The 22,142-nt window shown below is 38.5% G+C and overlaps 1 protein-coding gene across 1 annotated transcript; it reads right to left on the bottom strand.

Annotated features, from left to right (window-relative positions):
• Positions 1–15,278: 15,278 nt before the first annotated feature.
• Positions 15,279–16,572, bottom strand: LOC308678764 (olfactory receptor 14I1-like; the record flags this gene model as incomplete). The annotated part of the gene is made up of 1 exon (XM_081345996.1): positions 15,279–16,572. Exon 1 carries the CDS (start codon positions 16,209–16,211, stop codon positions 15,279–15,281), a length of 933 nt encoding a protein of 310 aa, XP_081202122.1. The 5' UTR covers positions 16,212–16,572.
• Between the last annotated feature and the right edge of the window lie 5,570 nt (positions 16,573–22,142).

Genomic DNA, 22,142 nt, shown 5'->3' with positions numbered 1-22,142 from the left:
TCTTAACAATGATATTCCTAGAAAGAGAAGGAAAAGGACTTGTTAAAATATTTCCATTCAATAACACTTGTTAATTGGAGAGTATTGAATTAATGTTTAGAGAAGATTAGATTATACCTTGGTTCCTCATATTTATTAAAATATTCTGAGCAAAAGAGGAATGTAATTGTGTTTTCTTAATGTCTGCGGTGTCAAGTCTTATGCCATTATTTTATAGTCTTGGGCTTAGAGATCTTTGAAATATTTAATGTTTAATAGTTTTTTCTAACACTAATTTCATCAGAAATGGGTGCCTAAAGAAATAAGTTCTTTTTATCAGGTCATAGAAAAACTACTGGAAGTTTGATATGAATACATACATATTCAACTGTGTCAGTGTAACATATTTGATGTTGTTAACACTCTCATATTTTGAGTGACCATCACACCTTTACCTAATGGGGCTTGTGAAGAATGGCTTCAAATCAGACTCTTCAAATCAATGTGACAACTTCATTTCAATTAAGAAATCTATATGGTCACTCAGTGGCTCAGTGGGTTAGGACGCTGAGCTTGTCGATCTGAAGGTCGGCAGTTTGGCGGGTCGAATCCCGAGTGCCGTGTAGCAGAGTGAGCGCCTGTTACTCGTCCCAGCTTCTGCCAACCTAGCAGTTCGAAAGCACGTAAAAATGCAAGTAGAAAAATAGGGACCACTGCGGTGGGAAGGTAACAGCGTTCCGTGCGCCTTTGGCGTCTAGTCATGCCGGCCACATGACCACGGAGACGTCCTCGGACAAGCGCTGGCTCTTCGGCTTTGAAACGGAGATGAGCACCGGCCCCTAGAGTCGGAAACGACTAGCATGCATGTGCGGGGGAACCTTTACCTTTACCTTTATGGTCACCTTGATTAGAACATGAGTGATTTTTTTAATGAGTCCATTTTAAATACTGTCAAGGCCCTTGATTCTAAAAGTATGTTAAAATGAGAAGACATTTCAATTGATTTAAAGAAAATAATTGAAATAAAATTACATGAAGCCATAGTAAATCTTGATACACAGTCAAATCTCAGCTTTTAAACTGAGTGAGGAATGTTTGAACAATCACTGAGGTTGCGAACTCTGGGGAAATTTCTTAGATTACTTGATTAATCTAGAGCGTATTTCTTAGATTACTTGATTAATTTACAGCATATGATTTAGTGCTGTTGATTTTTATCTCTCTACTGAAATATTCCTGAAGAATGTAGGCAGATAACACTTTTAATCTATATTTTGTTGGGATTTTAATTGGAACACATAGGTAAGATTTATGAATATTTAAAATAAAAAGGGACAAAAAATACAATTCAAAATATAAATAAGTGAATGACTTACCATCATTATCCACATATATTCTTCCAGATTTCTTTGTTTTTGTATTGTCTTTCTAAAGCCATCAGTGAGATTTTATATTGTATTGAATTTTCATGAGATTTTATCTAATATTTTTTGCCAATTCCCCAAAGATTAAAAAACACCCAACTATCTCCATTGCTACTGTACAAAACTACTGTGCAATGTATTATTTTTTTTAAAAAAAATAGCAACAGCTCCTTAAATCATTGCCCAAGTGTCTTTATTATGATAATGAGCAAAGAGAGACACAGGACTAATTTGCAGATTCAGTAATGAAAAATAGATGAGCAACAAATCTGTGTTTTTATGTGATGAAAGTTTAAGCTTTCTTAATTATGTAATATTTTACTTAGAGAACAAGGATGGCATATCATCAACTCCTATCATTTATTTTGGTTTTATAGGGTGGCAAGTCCAAATTCAACATAATTACTGTTACTTAATACTAACCCTAACCCCCTTAAACCAAAACTTCAGCTTCAAGTCGAGCTGCAAGGTGTTCCTTGCAGAATGGAACTGGACACTGGTTCAGCTATATCCATTATTTTCCTTGAAACTTTCCCGTTCATGTGCAGCTGCAGCAAGAATGGGCCAAGCTTAAGCCATCCAACATCTTTCTAACAGACTTCAAGAATTCCCAAGTAGCAGTCAAGGGAGAGGCCACTTTGGCTGTGAAATTCAAGGGGTTTTGGGGACCCTTAGATGTCATTGTGGTAGAGGGACAGAGAACAAGCCTAATTGAGCTTGATTCATTTGATGTCTTGGGCATTCAAGTAACCGGGATCCACCAGACACAAGTGACAAATTTGGCATCAGTATGCAAGGAATACGCAGATGTTTTTGCCACAAGCCTGGGAGAGTACAAGGGCCTTCCAATAGACTTTAAGCTTGATCCTTCCATAACACCCATTATTATTAAGCCCTGTCGAGTACCTTTTGCACTAAAACACAAAATCAATGCAGAGCTGGACAAGGGGGGTACTGCAGCCCATAGATTGGGGTGAGTGGGAAACTCCCATTGTCACACCACTTAAGGCCAATGGGGAGGTCAGAATTTGTGCTGATTACAAGTGCACCATTAACCAGGCACTACAGCAGCACGCGTACCCAGTGCCAGTCGTTAGCTACATTTTGGCATCACTGCAAGGTGGTACCATGTTTGCTGTTAGATTTGGCACAGGGCTATCAGCAGTTTCCTATGGATGAAGCCACAGTGGCTGCACAAACAATAGTGACACATAGGGGGGCTTTTAAAGTCAAACACCTTCAATTTGGGGTTAGTGTAGCCCCAGGAATCTTCCAAGGAGTTATGGAGCATATGCTCAAGAGCATTCTGGGGTCTTCCCCTATTTTGATGATGTGCTCATCGCCAGTGAGTCCACTGTGGTGCTTGAAAGGAGGCTCAAAGCCATCTTTCAATGGTTCTCCACAGTGGGACTCAAGCTTAAGAGGGACAAGTGTAAAATTTGGGTCCCTTCCACTGAGTTCCTGGGATTCCGAATTGATGCTGAAGGCATCCATCCTGCAGAGTCCAAACTGAAGGCAATTCAGCTGGCACCAAGCCCCAGGTCCAAGGGAGAGCTTCAGGCATTCCTGAATTTTTACCATGCATTCTTTCCTAACAGGCCCACAGTGCCAGAGCCCTTACACTGGCTCTTAGACAAAAACACCCTGTGGAAGTGGACCAAGGTTCACAAAAATAGTTTTAAGGCAATAAAGTCACTACTGTCCTCCAATTCAGTGCTTATGCACTTTAATGAAACCTTGCCTGTATGCATTGCGTGTGATGCATCGCCTTATGGGGTGGGGGCTGTACTAAGCCATTTGTCAAATAATGGGACTCAAGTCCCCATTGCCTATTATTCAAGGATGTTGTCCTCAGCTAAGCACAATTATGCTCAGATTGACAAAGAGGCCCTGGCTATTGTGGCCAGAGTGAAAAAATTCCATGATTACTTGTATGGCAGGGAATTCTTGGTCTTTACTGACAACAAGCCATCGTTGGGCTTATTTACTACAGATAGGCAGATGCCTCAAATAATGTCCCCTAGAATGTTAAGATGGTCCATTTTCATGTCAGCATACACCTCCAGGCTGGTTCACAAACCCGGCAAAGACATGGGGCATGCAGATGGCCTTAGTAGGTTGTCATTGCCACATGTGGAGCCAGCTCCAGCTGCAGCAGCTTGCATCTTGTCAGTTCAGGATTTGCCTGAGTTTCCCCTCCATGCTGGGGATGTGGCTGCAGAAACTGCTGCAGATAAAATTTTAAGTAAAGTTTTGTCATGGATTCACACTGGATGGCTGGAAAATAGCCCAGGACCAGAGTTGCAGAGCTACTTCACACCTAGACACGAGCTTTCAGCTCACAAAGGTTGCATCTTATGGGGGAGCAGGGTTATTGTCCCCAGTTCATTAAGGCACTGTGTGCTTCAGTCTCTGCATGAGGGCCATCTGGGAATAATCCAGCTGAAGACATAGGCAGGAGCTACCTATGGTGGCCAGGGTTACATAAGGCTATCGAGGCCCAAGTACATGGGTGTTACACGTGTCAACAATCCAGACCGGAAATGCCACATGCTCCTCTCCACTGATGGGAGGAAACTCATACACTGTGGTCAAGGATTCACATTGACTTCACTGGGCCCTTTCAGGGACAGCTGATAGTGGTCGACAACCACTCTAAATGGTTGGAAATAATTCCTATTTCAACTATGACTACTGCTAGGACCATCCAAGTGCTTAGAAAGGTTTTTGCCACACATGGGGTACCAGATGTTGTAGTCTCAGACAATGGGACCTAGTTCACAGTGGCAGAATTTCAAGCCTTGTTGAGGACTAACCTCCTAAGACATACAACATCAGCTCCTTTTCACCCCTCGAGTAATGGGCAGGCCGAACACATGGTGTACATGACAAAAGAGTCACTCAAGCGCATTGTGACCGGGGATTGGCACAATAGGCTGGCTGACTTTTTGCTTTGCCAGCACACTACGCCTTGCACAGCAATGGGCAAGAGCCCAACAGAGCTTTGGTGGGGGAGAAGGCTAATCACGAAACTAGACAGGTTGCATCCTGACCGGGTGGCAGCAGACACCACATGCCCAAAGGCTCCAAGGGGGTTGCAAGTGGGTGACAGGGTGTGGGCCTGGAATTATGGGCATGGGAACTTGTGGGTGCAGGGTAAAATTGTCAAAATCTTGGTACCTCTTTCCTACAAGGTGGCTCTGGATGGGGGGGGTAAGTCATTTGCTGCCATATTGATCAGCTGTGGAAGCATTTTGTACAACGGCCACTAATCGAGGACATCACAGCAAGTTTTTTTGCTTTTACAACTCAGTGTACTGTTGTGTTTACTGTGTGACTCTTGCTGCTCTCAGTACCCTTCCTTGTCTGTGCAACTCTTTGGTAGCACAAGGAGACCTCTGCACAACAAATTCCTTAACACTGGTTATGGGCCCAGGCCTGTACTGAGAGTTAGTACACACAGTATCCTAGCTGAGTTTGTGTTAGCTATTTGGTGTAAAATGGCACAAGAACTGTTGTCAGGCATCTCCTGGATAACCCGGTTGGATGGGACAAACTATGTTTCCTGGCCCACGAAATGCTGCTTGCTTTTGCGCAAGGAAGGACTATGGACTGTAGTAAATAACCCACCTGATACTACTGCTTGGGATGTAAATAACGAAGAGGATGCAAAGAAGATAGATGACTTTAAACATAGCAATGAGAAAGCACTTTGCATTATTGGAATAACACTGAATGACCAGCAGCTTGTCCATATTCGTGGTAAGGAGTCTGCTGCTAGGTGTTGGGGTGTTTTGCGAAGGCTTTATGTTCGAGACAGTGTGGGTACACATATACACCTTACACGTAAGCTGTTTAGGGCTCGTCTGCAGAAGAATGGAGATATGCTGACCCATTGAAACTACATGAAGACAACTTTTCAAGAGCTTCATGAAAAGGGGCTGATTTTTTTCAGAGTTGCATCAGGTCTACATTATTCTGTCATCTTTGGATGAGAGTTATGATGGGTATGTTTCTTCTTTGGAAGTCCTGACCAGAGAGGAACTGACTTTGACTAACATTACTGGGAGACTGCTGGAAGAGTCCAGAAGAAGGCGTGACAGAGACCAGCTGAGAGAGACACAGCCACAAGAGGAGCAGCCATTCACCACTGCTTACAATATCAAGAAATGTTATTCTTGTGGGGCTAGAGGGCATATAGCCAAATTCTGTAGAAAGGGTAAAAAACAGAATGTAAATAGCAGTGGGAAGGCTAAGAAGAGCATTGGTTTGGCTGTTTCTGGTGAACCAACATCCAGAAATAATGAATTGTGGGTTGTTGATAGTGGGGCTTCACAATGCATTACTAAAGTGAAAAAGAGGTTTATTAATATGAAAAACAGCAACCAATATGTTTCACTGGCAAACAGTTGGAGAATGAAGGCCTCTGGTGAAGGTAATTCCTATTGTCCATGCATTAATGAACAGTTACTTATGTTATATATACCTAAACTAAGATTCAACCTGTTATCTGTAAGGGAATTGGTTAAAGTTGGGTTTGTGGTAACATTCAGAGGGGAGCAATGCACTATTGAGAGGAATGGAACCTGTGTAACTTCTAATTTGAAAAATGGTTTATTCGTTCTCACAAGTAACCAGGCTAGTACAGTTAAAGCCAACTCTATATGTGAGAACAAGAAGCCACATGATGAATGTATACATTTATTGCATAGGTGGTTAGGGCATATAAACTTTAACTCACTATGTAAAACAGTTGAGTTAGTAGAAGGAATTAAACTGAAGCCATGTAGTAAGTATTTGAATTGCAATGCCTGTAATCAGGAAAAGAGTAAGGCAACTCCTGCAAACAGGTTAGATGGCTTCAAAACAACTGTTCCTTTGGAAGTTGTGTTTGCAGATTTAATTGGACCCATGAAACCAAGTTTTGGAGGGTCATGTTATATTTTAAGTATCCTTGACCACTACTCTCGATATGGATTTTGTTATCTGCTTAAGTCAAAGGCAGACACTTTCCAACAATTTGCAAACTGGTTGAAATTTGTTGAGAGGAAAACAAAGAGAAAGATTCAGTGCATAATTACTGATAATGGCACTGAATTTACAAACAAGCGCTTTGTTGATATGCTAGAATCAGCTGGCATTGAGCATAAATGTTCAGCCCCTTATAGGCCTCAACATAATGCATTTGTTGAGAGACGTGGGCAAACATTACAAGCCATGATGAGAACCATGTTAAAAGATTCTGGCTTAACAGATAGACTGTGGGGGGAGGCAGCAAAATGTGCAAACCATGTTCTGAATATAGTTGTTAATACTTCTACTGGTAAAATACCATACACTATATGGCATGGTAGAAGACCAAACCTTGATTACCTGCACACGTTTGGCACCCCAGCTTGGGTCCACATTCCTGCACAACTCAGGAGTAAAGGCCAACATAGGGCTAGGCAATTATACTTCATAGGTTACGAAGCTAATCACAGATCCTATCGTTTCTGGGAACAAGGCACAACTAATGTATATAATAGTGCAAGTGCCAAATCCCTTGAGCACGTTGGTTGGGATAGATTAGAGCAAGAAACTGTTAATACTGATCCTCTAGTGTTTGAGGACTCCTCTGATAATGTAACTAGTAATGATAAGACATCTCCTGTAAATATAAAAGATGAAGAGGAGAGAGGGGAGATTAAAGATGAATCAGAGGAAGTAGAGGAATCAGAAATTCAAAGCCCTGTAATTCCTTGGCATTCAACGCGCATCAGACGTCCCCCTGATCGCTATGAAGCAAATGTAATATGTCAAGTTAGTTTAGAGCCTTCTAACTATGATGAGATCAGGATGTATCCTGAAAAGGAACAGGCATCATGGAAAGCTGCAATGAACAGGGAGTTGAAGTCTTTGCAGGATCTTAAGGTCTATGATAAAGCAAAACTGCCACCTGGTGAGCAAGCTATAGGATGTAAATGGATATATAAAATAAAGAAGGGTGTAGATGGGACTGTAACCCATAAGGCACATTTGGTTGCACAAGGTTTTGCCCAAACTACTGAGGATTATGACGAGGTGTTTGCACCCAGTCTGAGGGCAACTACTTTAAGAGCAGCTTTAGTATGGGCAGCTAAAAACCAATATATGGTTAACTATGTAGATGTTGAAACTGCATACCTACATGCTCCATTGCAACATACTATTTATTTAAGAATACCACCAGGATTGACCAATGATAGAGACCATGATTGTTGGAAGTTAAGGAATAGCCTCTATGGATTGAAACAATCAGGCTATGAGTGGAATAAATGTTTAGTTAATGAGTTGAGTGCGATAGGTTTTGTAGCCAGTAATGCTTGTTTGTTTAGAAGAGAACACAACGGAGCATTATCTTTTCTTTTATTATTCACAGATGATATTGCAATAATAACAAAAACTGAGTTAGAAGCATGAACTATCATTTCAAGATTGCAAAATAAATTCACAATTAGGAATCTTGGAGAAATAAGCCACTATTTGGGGTTAGATATTGTGAAAACGAATAGGGGTTTTAAGGTGTCGCAAGCCAGTAAAATATCTCAGTTATTAAAGAGATACAATATGGAAATGTGTAAACCAGCAAAAACTCAAATGGCTATGGATTTTAAGGACACTAATGTTGAGAGTCCTGTATTTGATAAGACTATGTGCCAATCTTTGATAGGAAGTCTTATGTACCTGAGTAATTGGACTAGACCTGATATTTCTTACTGTGTAAACCAATTGGCTAGGTACAACAATGAACCTACTGTTAGACACTGGCAATCAGCTAAATGAGTATTAAGGTATTTGAATCAGACTATTCACTACTCGTTATATTTAGAGCCAAATCGTGAGTTAATCCTCACTGCATATGCAGATGCGAGTTTTGCCTCTGATACAAGCACTCGTAAATCAACTTCAGGATTGGCTATAATGTTGGGTGATTCTTTAATTGGATGGAAGTCCATTAGACAAAAACACATAAGCCTGTATACAATGGAGGCTGAATTTTCATGTCTATCAGTGTTATGTACAGAACTGCTAGTGTACAAACAATTATTGTTAGATATGGGTTTAAATGTAAAGGATCCATTTATTGTGTATGAGGACAATCAAGCTGCGATAAAGATGGCAAACAATGCTGCAGTAAAAACAAGATCCAAACATACTGATCTTCATTATTTGAATGTAAGACAATGTGTCAAAGATAAATTAATACAGCTAGAGTATTCTTCATCTGATGTAAAAATTGCAGACCATTTTACGAAGGTGCAAAGTGCTGTGAAACACAATGCTAATTGTGAAATAATGTGCATAAGATTGTAAGGGTTATATATTATTCTACCCAAAGGGGAGAATGTTAGGCATATGGTGTTAGCCTACAATGTTGGGTTGAAAATATATTAACCATGATGTTATGTCTTTAAGATGTTAATTGACCAATGGGTGTGTAAGTGTTCTCATGGCCATAAGAGGGAGCTAGTAACGTAGCTTCTTTCTCTCTCTGAATTCACTGCTCTCTACTGTTACTGTTTTTGCTCTGTTACCTGAACTGTGTATTGACCTCTGGACCGGTAAGAAGACTTTGTATTTTGGATTGCTACTTGGACTGTTTATTTTTGACTGTGCATTTTTGTTTTTACACCACGTTAAAGTAAACTACTTTTTGCTTTTACAACTCAGTGTACTCTTGTGTTTACTGTGTGACTCTTGCTGCTCTCAGTACCCTTCCTTGTCTGTGCAACTCTTTGGTAGCACAAGGAGACCTCTGCACAACAAATTCCTTAACAAACCCAAACAAGGCAGCAAATGTGCTGACTCTGCTACTTCATTGGACTTTGGTTTGGGCCGACCTGAAATGGCCGGCCAAAGAGACTCGAGTCAATCCGACTCTTGTGAACTAATGAGTCCTGGTCTACCCAGCCTGCAGGCAAGCTGGTGGACTGGGGGTTTCCTGGATTCCCCAGGTGGTCTGCAAGGTCGCACAGACCACCACCATATCTACAAGACTTTATTTTTTAATAATATTAAAAATGTGTGTACATTCTAGAGGAGAGGGGTGTAATGTATTGGGATTTTACTTGTGCTGTTTTCACGTGTCTGTTTGAATGCTGACTTGTCAGACTTGTCTCCAAGAAGATCATTGGATAATTTAGGGCGGGAATGGGTTCCTTTAAAACTATTGGCCGCCTCCTAGTGGCCAATCGTATAATGAATGATCTCAGTTCAAATCCAAGACAAACCATTCCATATCACAATAGTCCAGGTCTATGCCCCAACCACCAGTGCTGAAGAGGATGAAATTGACTGGTTCAATGAAGCCCTAAAGCACCTTATAGAACTAACACCAAAAAATGATGTCCTTATCATCATGGGGGATTGGAATGTGAAAGTAGGAAGCCAAAAGTTAACTGGAATAACAGGAAAGTTTCACCTTGGAGTACAATATGAAGCAGGGCACAGTTTGATAGAATTTTGTCAAGAGAATACAATGTTCATAGCAAACACTCTTTTCCAACAAGCCAAGAGACGGCTCTTCACATGGACATCACCAGATGGTCGACACAGAAATCAGATTGACTATGTGCTCTGCAGCCAAAAATGGAGAAGCTCTATACCAGACATTTCAAACACAAGGCCCGGGGGCCAGATCCGGTCTGCGAAGTGGTTTCATGTGGCCCGCGAAGCCATGCTGGAAACAGTGAGGGAATGGCCCCCACTGCCTTGGCCCTGGCCCAGAGACCTTCCTTCTGCCAGAGACCCTCAGATCTGTCCCACTCCTGCCCGGGCCCCCATAGGCACCCTTGGTGCAAATGATGTAGAGCTGGCCACGCCCACCCAGTAGGCCACACCCACCCTGGCCATACCCACCCAGCCCCCTGAGGGCAACCGCAATGCTGATGCGGCCCTCAGTGAAATTGAGTTTGACACCCCTGCTCTATACAGTCAGTAAAAACAAGACCAGGAGCTGACTGTGGCTCAGACCATGAGCTTCTCGTTGCAAAGTTTAGGCTTAAATTGAAGAAAGTAGGGAAAAGCACTAGGCCACTCAGGTATGAATTAAATCATATCCCTGTTGAATATACAGTAGAGGTGACAAATAGATTTAAGGAATTAGACCTGATAGACTGCCTGAAGAACTATGGACAGAGGTTCGCAACATTGTACAAGACGTAGCAACTAAAATCATCCCAAAGAAAAAGAAATGCAAGAAAGCAAAATGGTTGTTTGAGGAAGCTTTGCAAATAGCTGAGGAAAGGAGGGAAGTGAAGGGCAAGGGAGAAAAAGAAAGATATTCCCAATTGAATGCAGAATTCCAGAGAATAGCTAGAAGAGATAAGAATCTCTTCTTAAATGAACAGTGCAAAGAAATAAAAGAAAACAATAGAATAGGGAGGACTAGAGATCTCTTCAAGAAAATTGGAGAGATGAAGGAAATGTTTTGTTCAAAAATGGGCATGATAAAGGACCAAAATGGCAGGGACCTAAGAGAGGCAGAAGAGATTAAGAAGAGGTGGCAAAATTACGCAGAAGAGCTATACAAGAATGAACTTAACGTCCCTGATAACCATGATGAGTTGGTCACTGACCTTGAGCCAGATATCCTAGAATGTGAAGTGAAGTGGGCCTTAGAAAAGCTGAGCAACAACAAAGCTAGTGGAGGTGATAATATTCAAGCTGAACTATTCAAATCTTAAAAGATAATGCACTAAAAGTGCTACACTCTGTTTGCCAGCAAATTTGGAAAATTCAACGGTGGCCACAGGATTGAAAAGGTCAGTTCACATTCCAATTGCAAAGAAAGGCAATGCCAAAGAATGTTCAAACTATCGCACCATTGCACTCATTGCACATACTAGTAAAGTTATGCTTAAAATCATACAAGCTAGACTCCAGCAGTATGTGGATCGAGAACTACCAGAAGTACAGGCAGGATTTCGAAGAGGCAGAGGAACCAGATATCAAATTGCCAACATATGCTGAATCATGGAGAAAGCTAGAGAGTTCCAGAAAAACATGTACTTCTGCTTCATTGACTATGCTAAAGCCTTTGATTGTGTGGATCACAACAAACTGTGGCAAGTTCTTAAAGAGATGGGAGTACCAGACCATCTTATTTGTCTCTTGAGAAACCTATATGCAGGTCAAGAAGCAACAGTGAGAACTGGACATGGAACCACTGATTGTTCAAAATTGGGAAAGGAGTCCAGCAAGGCTGTATACTCTTGCTCTGCCTGTTTAACTTATATGCAGAGCACATCATGAGAAAGGCATGGCTAGATGAATCAAAAGTTCGAATTAAGATTGGCAGGAGAAATATCAACAACCTAAGATATTCAGACGAAACCACTCTAATGGTAGAAAGTGAAGACGAACTAAAGAACCTATTGTTGCAGGTGAAGAAGGAGAGTGCAAAAGTGGGCTTAAAACATAACATTAAGAAAACCAAGATCTTGGCATCCAGCCCTCTCAATTCCTGGCAAATAGATGGGAAAGAAATGGAGGTAGTGACAGATTTTGTTTTCCTGGGCTCCAAGATCACCGGAGATGGGGACTGCAGCCAAGAAATTAAAAGACGCTTGCTCCTGGGGAAGAAAGCTATGGCAAATCTAGATAGCACACTAAAAAGCAGAGACATCACCCTGCTAACAAAAGTGTGTATAGTCAAGGCTATGGTCTTCCCAGTTGCAATGTATGGCAGTGAAAGTTGGACCATAAGAAAGGCTGAGCACCAAAGAATTGAGGCCTTTGAACTATGGTGCTGGAGAAGACTCATGCGAGTCCCTTGGACTGTAAGGCGATCAAACCAGTCAGTCTTAGAGGAGATCAGGGTCTTTAGAGGGCCAGATCCTGAAGTTTAAACTCAAATACTTTGGCCACGTAATGAGAAGGAAGGACTCACTGGAGAAGAGCCTAATGCTGGGAAAGACTGAGGGCAAGTGAAGAAGGGGATGACAGAGAATGAGCAGTAGGCGTGAGCTTAAATGGACTCCAGAAGATGGTAGATGACAGGAAGGCCTGGAGGATCTTTGTGCATGGGGTCACGATGGGTCAGACACAACTTCGCAACTAACAACAACAACAAGAAGAAAATTCTGAATTATCTCTTACAAATGTTCTTTAACCACAGCACCTTGTAGAACATGTTGCATTATATCTGAGTGATGGTACACAGAGAAAAGCTCCTCTGCTTGATCTTCTCAAGCAGGAGATTCTAATTATGGGCAATCCTATGTACAGTATGTTGGAAAAGCCCAAGTAAGAAGTGACTAAAATCTTTCATTTCAGGAAGTGTTGTAACTGGAGCAACTGGTGGAGCAGTGTGGGATATGTTGAGTTCTGCATAGCTCATGATAACACATCACTTACAAGCAAAATATATTTACTTTTCTTTGTCTTTACATAATTATGGGCATTTGGGAGCAATGAAAAGTGTCGGCAATACAAATATTATTATATTTAGAATTTTACAGAGATTTCTATTTATTTTTAATATGATAATAAACTTAGTTCTATACATTTAAGGAATGAAGGAATGAAATAAAGATCTCAATGTTTTGTGAAAACTGTAACACTTTTCTTTATTTACTGTTTAATTTTGTTTATTTCATGTTTTAAAACCCTAAAATTCTTTTCAGGGGAATGATTGTGATACAGTAAGAAAAATGATCCTAAAATTCAGTGGGAACGTCATCATTATTATTTCAGGGATGATGATGATGATGATGATGATGATGATTGTGATGGTAATGATTCTATAAGATTGTTTCCTATTTTTCCTCACTTTGGAATGGAAGTCTTGTGTGGAATTGTTCTTCTTTTAGATTATAATTTGGCTACGTTCGTAGCATAAACTCATCAGAAATTATCCTGCCATGTTTAAAGAGCCTTAAAGAGCTAGAATGATAGTAGCACACAGATTCTTCTAACCTATTTAATATCTTAATATTTAGTTTCTGATATGTATATATCAGAATATCTTATAGTCTATATGATTTCTGAATATATTGTTTCCATGAGGAACATGGGTTCCTCAATTAACTTTTTTTAAAAATCAAAGAGCTAATATCTACTTGTATATGTTTTAAATGTTTATAAAGCATAAAGAGATATAGAGCTGAAACTCCTAAAAAGAGATTGAAAACAAGATGATTATTTTCATTACAATAAAAAAACAAACCATGATAAATTTATACAAAATTGAAACATTTACAATTGTTTATATACAGTTTTGTGCATTTGAATATTAAGCAACATTGAATATAGAACTAGTACTCATTGCCACCAAAATCAATCAAATCTTTATTATGGTTATTATGGACAAGTTATGAGAAAACCCAACTCTCTGGGGAAAGCTATAATTAATAATAATAATAATAATAATAATAATAATAATAATAATAATAATAATAATAATAATAATAATAATAATAATAAAGTTAAAAGGGACAACTTTGCGACAACAAAATTGAAACTGTCTCACATTTAATATGTGAGTGCAGCAAAATCGCGCAAACTGATTACAAAGCTAGACGTGACTGAATTGCTAAACTAATCCACTGGGCACTGTGTAAAAAATACGACTTGCCTGTGTCCGAAAAGTCATTGGAACATAGGGTGGAAAAAGTTGTCGAGAATGAGAGAGTGAAGATCTTGTGGGACTTCCAAATACTGACAGATCGCCATTTGGAACACAACATGCCAGATATCACAGTCATAGAGAACCAAAGCATACAGTTGATTGATTTTGCTGTACCAGGAGATGCCAGAGTCGAAGAAAAAGAACTGAAAAAAATATATGAAATACCGCAACCTGACCATTGAAACTGCACGGTTATGGATGAAATGTGTGATATCCATTGTCATCGGGGCACTGGGAACTATGTCCAAAAACTTTGCAAAATACATCAAGAAATTGCAGCTTCCTGCAATAACTCCAGCAAAGCTACAAAAAACTGCACTACTCGGAACATCTTACATTTTAAGGAGATACCTGGTTGATACCTAGGATGCTGGCAGCAACCTGTGTCAATCATTAAGTGCCAGTAAATTTGAGTGTTCAGTTGACTGAGTTTCATGTTTAATGAATAAAAGTTTTATAATAATAATAACAACAACAACAACAACAACAACAACAACAATAATAATAATAATAATAATAATAATAATAATAATAATAATAATAATAATAATAACAATAACAATGATGATGATGATGATGTTGAAAGGGACCTTGGAGGTCATCTAGCCATCTAGTGTTGGTAAAGGTGGGTGGGGGGGAAGAAGAGGATGAGCCTCAGCAAGGTGGATGGATTTTGGAATACTTGAAACACCAGGTTAGGGATAAATCATCATAGAGAAAAGCTATCTTTATGGATTCTAGTAGTTGAAAAAAAGATTTAATGGCAAATAATAAATCAATCAGTTTTGCTGAAAAACAGCAGCTAGCTCATCCTCCAAAATTGTGATCAGAATTGAGAAAAGAGCCAAGGAAGCAACAAAAAATATATAAATTTCCCATTTATTATGGAAAATGTGCTAGACCAGGGCTTACAAGATCTAAATGCAGAACTTGAAGGAAATTGTTCATATGAGATGGGGAAATGAAAGAAAGTATTGACAAGTCACTTTCTAAATTATTGCGAAGAGAACTGTAGAGAATGGTCCCATACTCACCAGCGGTCAGTTTTATCTCAATGGACCATAGCATCATCAGTCTTAACTTATATGTGATTAACCTTATAATCAATAAAATAAACTTTCTAACTGAAGCTAAGTGTCTGCAATCAGCAGGTGGTTCTGTATGTTTTACATCAAATGTATATATTTCTCTTCTCTGTTAAATTACAAAAATAGTTACACAAATCACACTTCTTTAAAATGAAATGACCTCTGACCAAAAAGTCTTGAAAGAGCAACTTTGATTTCCTTGTTTCTCATGCTGTATATTAAAGGATTCATCATGGGTGGAATAATGGAATACATTATTGTAATTATGAAATCAAGATGGGATGGATGGTCAGATATGTGTCTCAGATAAGCAAAGGAACCAGTAAACATAAATATGGAGAAAACAGTGAGGTGTGGTAGGAAAGTGGAGAAGGCCTTTTTCCTCCCTTGTACAGAAGGGATTCTGAGAACAGCAGCCAGAATCAGCACATATGTAGAAATAATGAAGACAAAACAACCAAATGTTAATAAAACACTGAACACTACAACTCCAATTTCAGTTATATAGGAATCAGAGCAAGTAATCTTTAGTAGATATGGGATTTCACAATAGAATTGGTTGATAATATTAGAGCAGAAAGGAGTAGTAAACATTTCAACAGTGTGCAATGCAGCATTCAGAAGGCAGGCAGTCCAAACACTTCCAATCATTTTGGCACAAGCTTTCCTGTTCATTATTATTTCATATTGCAAAGGATTGCAAATAGCAACATAACGATCATATGCCATAACGGTAAGAAGGGCAACATCTGAGGCAAAGAAGAATAGAATCAAGAAGACTTGAACAAGACAACCAGCATATGAAATCTTCCTTATATTTGTAAGAGAATTGAAAACAGCTTTGGGAACAATGACAGAAACAGAACCAATGTCTTGCACAGCTAAATTCATCAGGAAGAAATACATGGGGGTATGTAGGTGGTGATCAGAAATAACAGCAATGATGATGACAAAGTTCCCTGTTACTGTCATTATGTACAGTATTAGTAATAAAGTTATGTACATAGTCTCTTGTTCCCAAATTGTTGAAAATTCCAAAAGGAGAAACCCTGATGTGTTATTATCCATTTTTCATCATGACTTTCCTAGAAGAAAATAGACAACAATTAAAGATTCAGGACAGTTTAGAGAGATTTTAAGAGTAACTAAAAAATCATCAGTGAACACATTAACATTTCAGCTATTCAAGTTAGTTTCATCATTCAATTATTCTATTGCTAAGCACATTTAATTTGTGCTTAGATTGTAAGCCGCCCTGAGTCTTCGGAGAAGGGTGGGATATAAATGAGATTAAAATAAAAATAAAAAAATAAAAATTATCTTCTTTTACAAGTCAGTTATGTCAATGTTAAAGGTAAAAGGTAAAGGTTCCCCCGCACATGTGTGCTAGTTGTTTCAACTCTAGGGGCCAGTGCTCATCTCCCTTTCAAAGCTGAAGAGCCAGTGCTTGTCCGAGGATGTCTCTGTGGTCATGTGGCTGGCATGACTAGACACCAAAGGCGCACAGAACGCTGTTACTTTCCCACCGTAGTGGTCCCTATTTTTCTACTTGCATTTTTACGTGCTTTCGAACTGCTAGATTGGCAGAAGCTGGGACAAGTAACAGGTGCTCACTCTGTTATGCAGCACTCGGGATTCAACCCGCCAAACTGCCAACCTTCTGATCGACAAGCTCTGCGGCCTAACCCACTGAGCCACCATGTCCCTTATGTCAATGTTATTCAGCAGCAATCAGGTTTATTGCTATATTTTGTTAAAATCAGATACAAATGACAGTTTTGTTCATTTTTAAGTAACTACATTTTTTATAAGTGCCAGCCCTTCCTATCACAATAAATGAAATGGAAATTTAAAATCTTGGGAAAGAAAAGTGTTTAATCAGACATTAATTACTATTTTATTTGAATCCTGATATGTTCAGTTGTGACAGTGTTAGACAATATTGCTTTCTTTCTGTCCTGAATATCTCTTGATATTTACTGAACATATTATTGATAGTTAGAGTTACCTACATTTTGGTTTGCTTATAAACATTCAGCGTACAAGGTACAAATATGTGGAACAGAAACATTTTTCATTTTTTTTAAAAAAGATTAAAAATAAATAAGATGAAGCAATCAGAATTGGTAAGTCAATTCCTCTTGACAGTTTTCAAATATAAAGTCTATTATACTATCATTCCTAGGGCAACTCTTTCTGTCCATGGAGGGGGGGATAACTGTCAATTTGTTCAGAGAATGTGAATGGATAGGATTTTCTTTCATTCTTCCCAAGAATAGATTTTAAAACCCCATAATTTTACTTTTTTTTGTAAATGGCTTTTAAATTGATTTAAGGATTTACTCTTTGGTATTCCTCAGACAAATACTTGTTGTCCTTTGTTACTCATTCTTACTTTATGATAAAGAAACCAGAGTCTTTTTAAAAATTGCTTCTAAAATTTATGGTATTTTAATGACCAAATTAATAATATGTAATATGATTGAAATAACTTTGAACCAAAATTTATATGAGCAAAGGGATTAAAAGTAATAAGTTCTGTTAAACAACTTAAACTGCATTTGAAAATCAAACTGGATAGTCAATATAATTTTGAATTTAAAGGAATTTACATTTGGAGAAAATCCTCAGTCTCATTCTTTAACTTTAGAGAATCACATTTATTCAAGTTAGTGATTTATTTTTTATGTATAGTGGTAGATCATCTTAATATGTTACTACATTTTAGTACTATTTATTTTCACCTGCTCCTAAATAACATTGCCTGAACAATAATGATAAAATAAATACTGTCTGATATTATAATGTGCTTACTTGTTTATCTGGAAATACAATTGCTTAGAAAGGGAAAGAAAGCCTATGATCTAATAATGAAGAGATGAAAAGTAGAAATAACATTCAAGAAAAAAATTACCAGATTTGTCCATGCAGATTTTTAAAGTTGTTTTTCCTTTCCATTTGCACCTCTAACAGTGAGATTTTATTGTCGGCATTCATTAGGTGACTTTTTCTACTGAATTGTCCTTGTGATTTTCCCCAAAATTGTTAACAAGTCAGTCTCTATAGGCAGCAAAGAACAACCACTGTGAATTAAAGGCTTTTCTGAATCCCTTAGGACAATATTATTTTAGATGATTAGTTCTATAGAGAAAAAATCCTGATATTTTGATTTTGAGTCTCAATAATAGAAGGAAGTGTATTGTTGAATATGAAATTGTTTCACAGCTTTAAAATAATGGAGATCTCAAATCTCTCCATGGTATTATATTGTAGTTTAAGTTTGCAATGTTTTGGTTTATCTTTATTTATTTAAAGCATTTGTGTAGCTTACACACAATCAATAAATGTAGCATGCAGAGATAATAATAATAATAATAATAATAATAATAATAATAATAATAATAATAATAATAATAATAATAATAATAATAATAATAATAACAACAACAACAACAACAACAACAACCCATGGCTGGGCCTGAACAGCTATGGGATTATCAGTCTTCTGATTGGTAGTGGCTTAGCCACTGTGAACCAACCCAGGCACCTCCCATCACCAATGATGAGAAGAAATAAAAAAAAGTTCCATACCGGATTGGTTGTCGCCCGGGTCAACAAGGACCACATCAGATGCTATGGCTCCTGGACATCTGTCGAAAAATGGGCCACAGGGCTCAGTTGTTACTGCTGGGGAACCAGAGCGTACAACTGTAAAGCCATTGGAACAAAAGCGCAAAACCTGGACAACCAAAGAAAATCAAGAAATCATCCAATGCTACTACCAGGCAGAACCAACAGCCAGGGGATTTCAAAAAAGAATGATGCAACTGTGGAAGGAAAAGCACCCAGAAAGTGATGTAACTGAACAACGATTAATGGATCAAAGACATTTCATCATCCATAATAAAGTGTTTACAGATGTGGAAATTCAACATCTAGGAACATTGGTGAAAAAGAAAACAACAAGCAATGATGATGAACAGGCTGAAGAAATTGTTCCAACAAACTGACCAACAAACTGACCAGCCAGTGGAAGAAGCCACCACACAGGATGAAGATTCCCCTGTGCAACAACTCGAAAGTGTAGAGCTAAGTAATCTAGCAAAAATGCTGAAAGAAAAGATTGAAAACCCCCTCAAAGAAAACACAGAAAGAAAAAGACTGCCTGCCATCCATGAAGTGTATAGCAAATGAGTGAAAGATCTACTAAATGCTGTGAACATTTTAACTTCCATCCCATCTACCACACTGTATGAAACAAACCAACTAATGTACAGTACAGCCGCCATTATAACTGCAGAATTGGGTTATAAAATGCCAAAAAAGTAACCCACTGGAACACCAAAGTGGAAAATTTGACTTGAAAATAAAACAAAAAAACTACAAGGAGATGTTAAGCAAATTGAAATACTTGAAAGAAGGAAAACTAAAGAACGAAAAGCTGAAAAATAGTTTATACAAAAAATATAACCTGGAGGAAACAAACAATAACAGAAATCATGGAAAACCTAAAAGAGCATGTAATAGAAACAGCAAACAAAATTGAAAGATTGTTGTTGTTGTTAGCTGCGAAGTCGTGTCCGACCCATTGCTTCAGGATCTGGCCTTCTAAAGAGCAGTCAAGATTGATCTCCTCTAGGACTGACCGGTTTGATCACCTTGCAGTCCAAGGGACTCGCAGGAGTCTTCTCCAGCACCATAGTTCAAAGGCCTCAATTCTTTGGCGCTCAGCCTTTCTTATGGTCCAACTTTCACTGAACGATATGAAGGACGAATAAAACAATATTGTGAAAACATCCAGTTCAGAAGGAACCAGCTCAACTTCTATCAGTCATTTGTTGAAAATAAAGTCCAAACTACTGTTCTACCATGTAAAGAAAAAACCGTAAACTTTTGGAAAGAACTGTGGGAAAACCCAGTGGAACATAATAAAACTGCCTCCTGGATCAAAGATATCCCAAAACAAGCAACTAAATGGAGAATATTGTAATAACCACTGATATGGTTGCAAAACAAATAAAGAAGGTCAAGAACTAGAGTGCACCTGCCCTGGGCGAGCTGCATGGATACTGGTTGAAACACCTCACTAGCTTCCATCACTGCATGGCCACTCAGTTTGATGAAATGCTTCAAAATGCCACAGGTGAAGAATGGTTAACAGCTGGTTGAAGATACTTAATAATGAAGGAACCTGAAAAGAGCACAGAACCAAGCAACTACCACCCAATTACTTGTCTGCCAACAGTGTTCAAACTTTTTACAAAAATACTGGCAAATTCAGTATTCAATCATCTGATGGAAAACAATTTGTATCCAGCAGAAGAAAAAGAAAATTATAAAAAATCAAGAGGAACAAAAGATCAGCTGCTAATTTACAAAATGGTACTTAAAAATGCAAAATGACAAAAAAACAAATTTAAATATGGCGTGGATTGATTACAAGAAAGCATTTGACTCATTACCCCACAGTTGAATTAATGCATGTTTGGAAAACTTTGGAATCAGCAAAAACATCTGCACATTTTTGAAAGCAAATATACAAAAATGGAAAACAGTTCTAAAAGCAAATGGGGAGAACATTGGTGAAATCAACATCAGACGAGGAATTTTCCAAGGGGACTCACTTACACCACTACTGTTCAACATTGCATTAATTCCATTGACAATAATGGAACTGGGATACCGCATCTCAAGCCAGTATGGCAAGATAAACCATCTACTATACATGGATGACTTAAAACTGTATGTGAAAAGCCACACTGAATTTGAATCAATACTCAGCACAGTTCAACTGTTCAGCAGCGACATCAGAATGGACTTTGGACTTGGAAAATGTGCTATATTATCCATGCAATGAGGAAAAATGGGAAAATAGAAGGAATAGAAGTGGGAAACGGAAGTATTATCAAAGCACTAGCAAAGGATGATGGTTACAAATACCTAGGCATATTGGAAGCAGATAACATCTTGAATGGAAAAGTCAGAGTCAACACAAAAGGAATATGTCAGAAGAGTCCACAAGATACTAAAATCAAAGCTGAATGCTGGAAATATAATTAAAGCCATTAATACATGGGCAGTCCCAGTGATACGCTATCCAGCTGGAATTATCAACTGGACATTGGCCAAATTGGAACACCTAGACCGGAAAACACGCAAACTTTTGAACATGCACCATGCTTTACATCCATGAAGTGACATTGTACCTGCCAAGAAGAATAGAGTGCAGAGGGCTACTGCAAATCCACCTAACTGTAGAAGAAGAAAAACAAAGTTTGAATGACTATGTGAATCAAAGTAGAGAAAAATTGTTGCAGGCTGTTTAAACAGAGAGCATTATCAAAATAACAGAAACAAAGGCAGAATATAAGGAAAAATGGCTGGATGCTAGATTAAATAGATGGAAAACCAAAGCTTTGCATGGACAACATTTGAAAAACATTGAAGGAAAATGTGATAACAACTTGACATGGGCATGGCTTAAGATGGGAACCATCAAGAAAGAAACAGAAGGCTTAATACTGGCTGCTCAAGAACAAGCACTACAAACTAATGCCATGAAAACGAACATACAAAAATCTACTAACAATCCATATTGCCAACTTTGCAATGACAAAGTTGAAACTGTTTCACATTTAATATGTGAGTGCAGCAAAATCGTGCAAACTGATTACAAAACTAGACATGACCGAGTTGCTAAACTAATCCACTGGGCATTGTGTAAAAAATACGACTTGCCTGTGTCTGAAAAGTTGTGGGAACATAGGGTGGAAAAAGTTGTTCAGAATGAGAGGGTGAAGATCTTGTGTGACTTCTGAATACAGACAGATTACCATTTGGAACACAACACACCAGATATCACAGTTGTAGAGAAGCGAAGTGTACAGCTGATTGATATTGCTGTACCAGAAGATGCCATAGTTGAAGAAAAAGCACTGGGGAAAAAATATGAAATACCGCAACCTGGCCATTGAAACTGTGCGATTATGGATGAAACAC

The sequence above is a fragment of the Vipera berus genome (genome assembly GCF_964194415.1).
Source record: "Vipera berus genome assembly, chromosome: Z".
In the NCBI taxonomy this organism is placed as follows: Eukaryota; Metazoa; Chordata; class Lepidosauria; order Squamata; family Viperidae; genus Vipera; species Vipera berus.
This window is presented reverse-complemented; position numbering and strand designations above follow the sequence as displayed.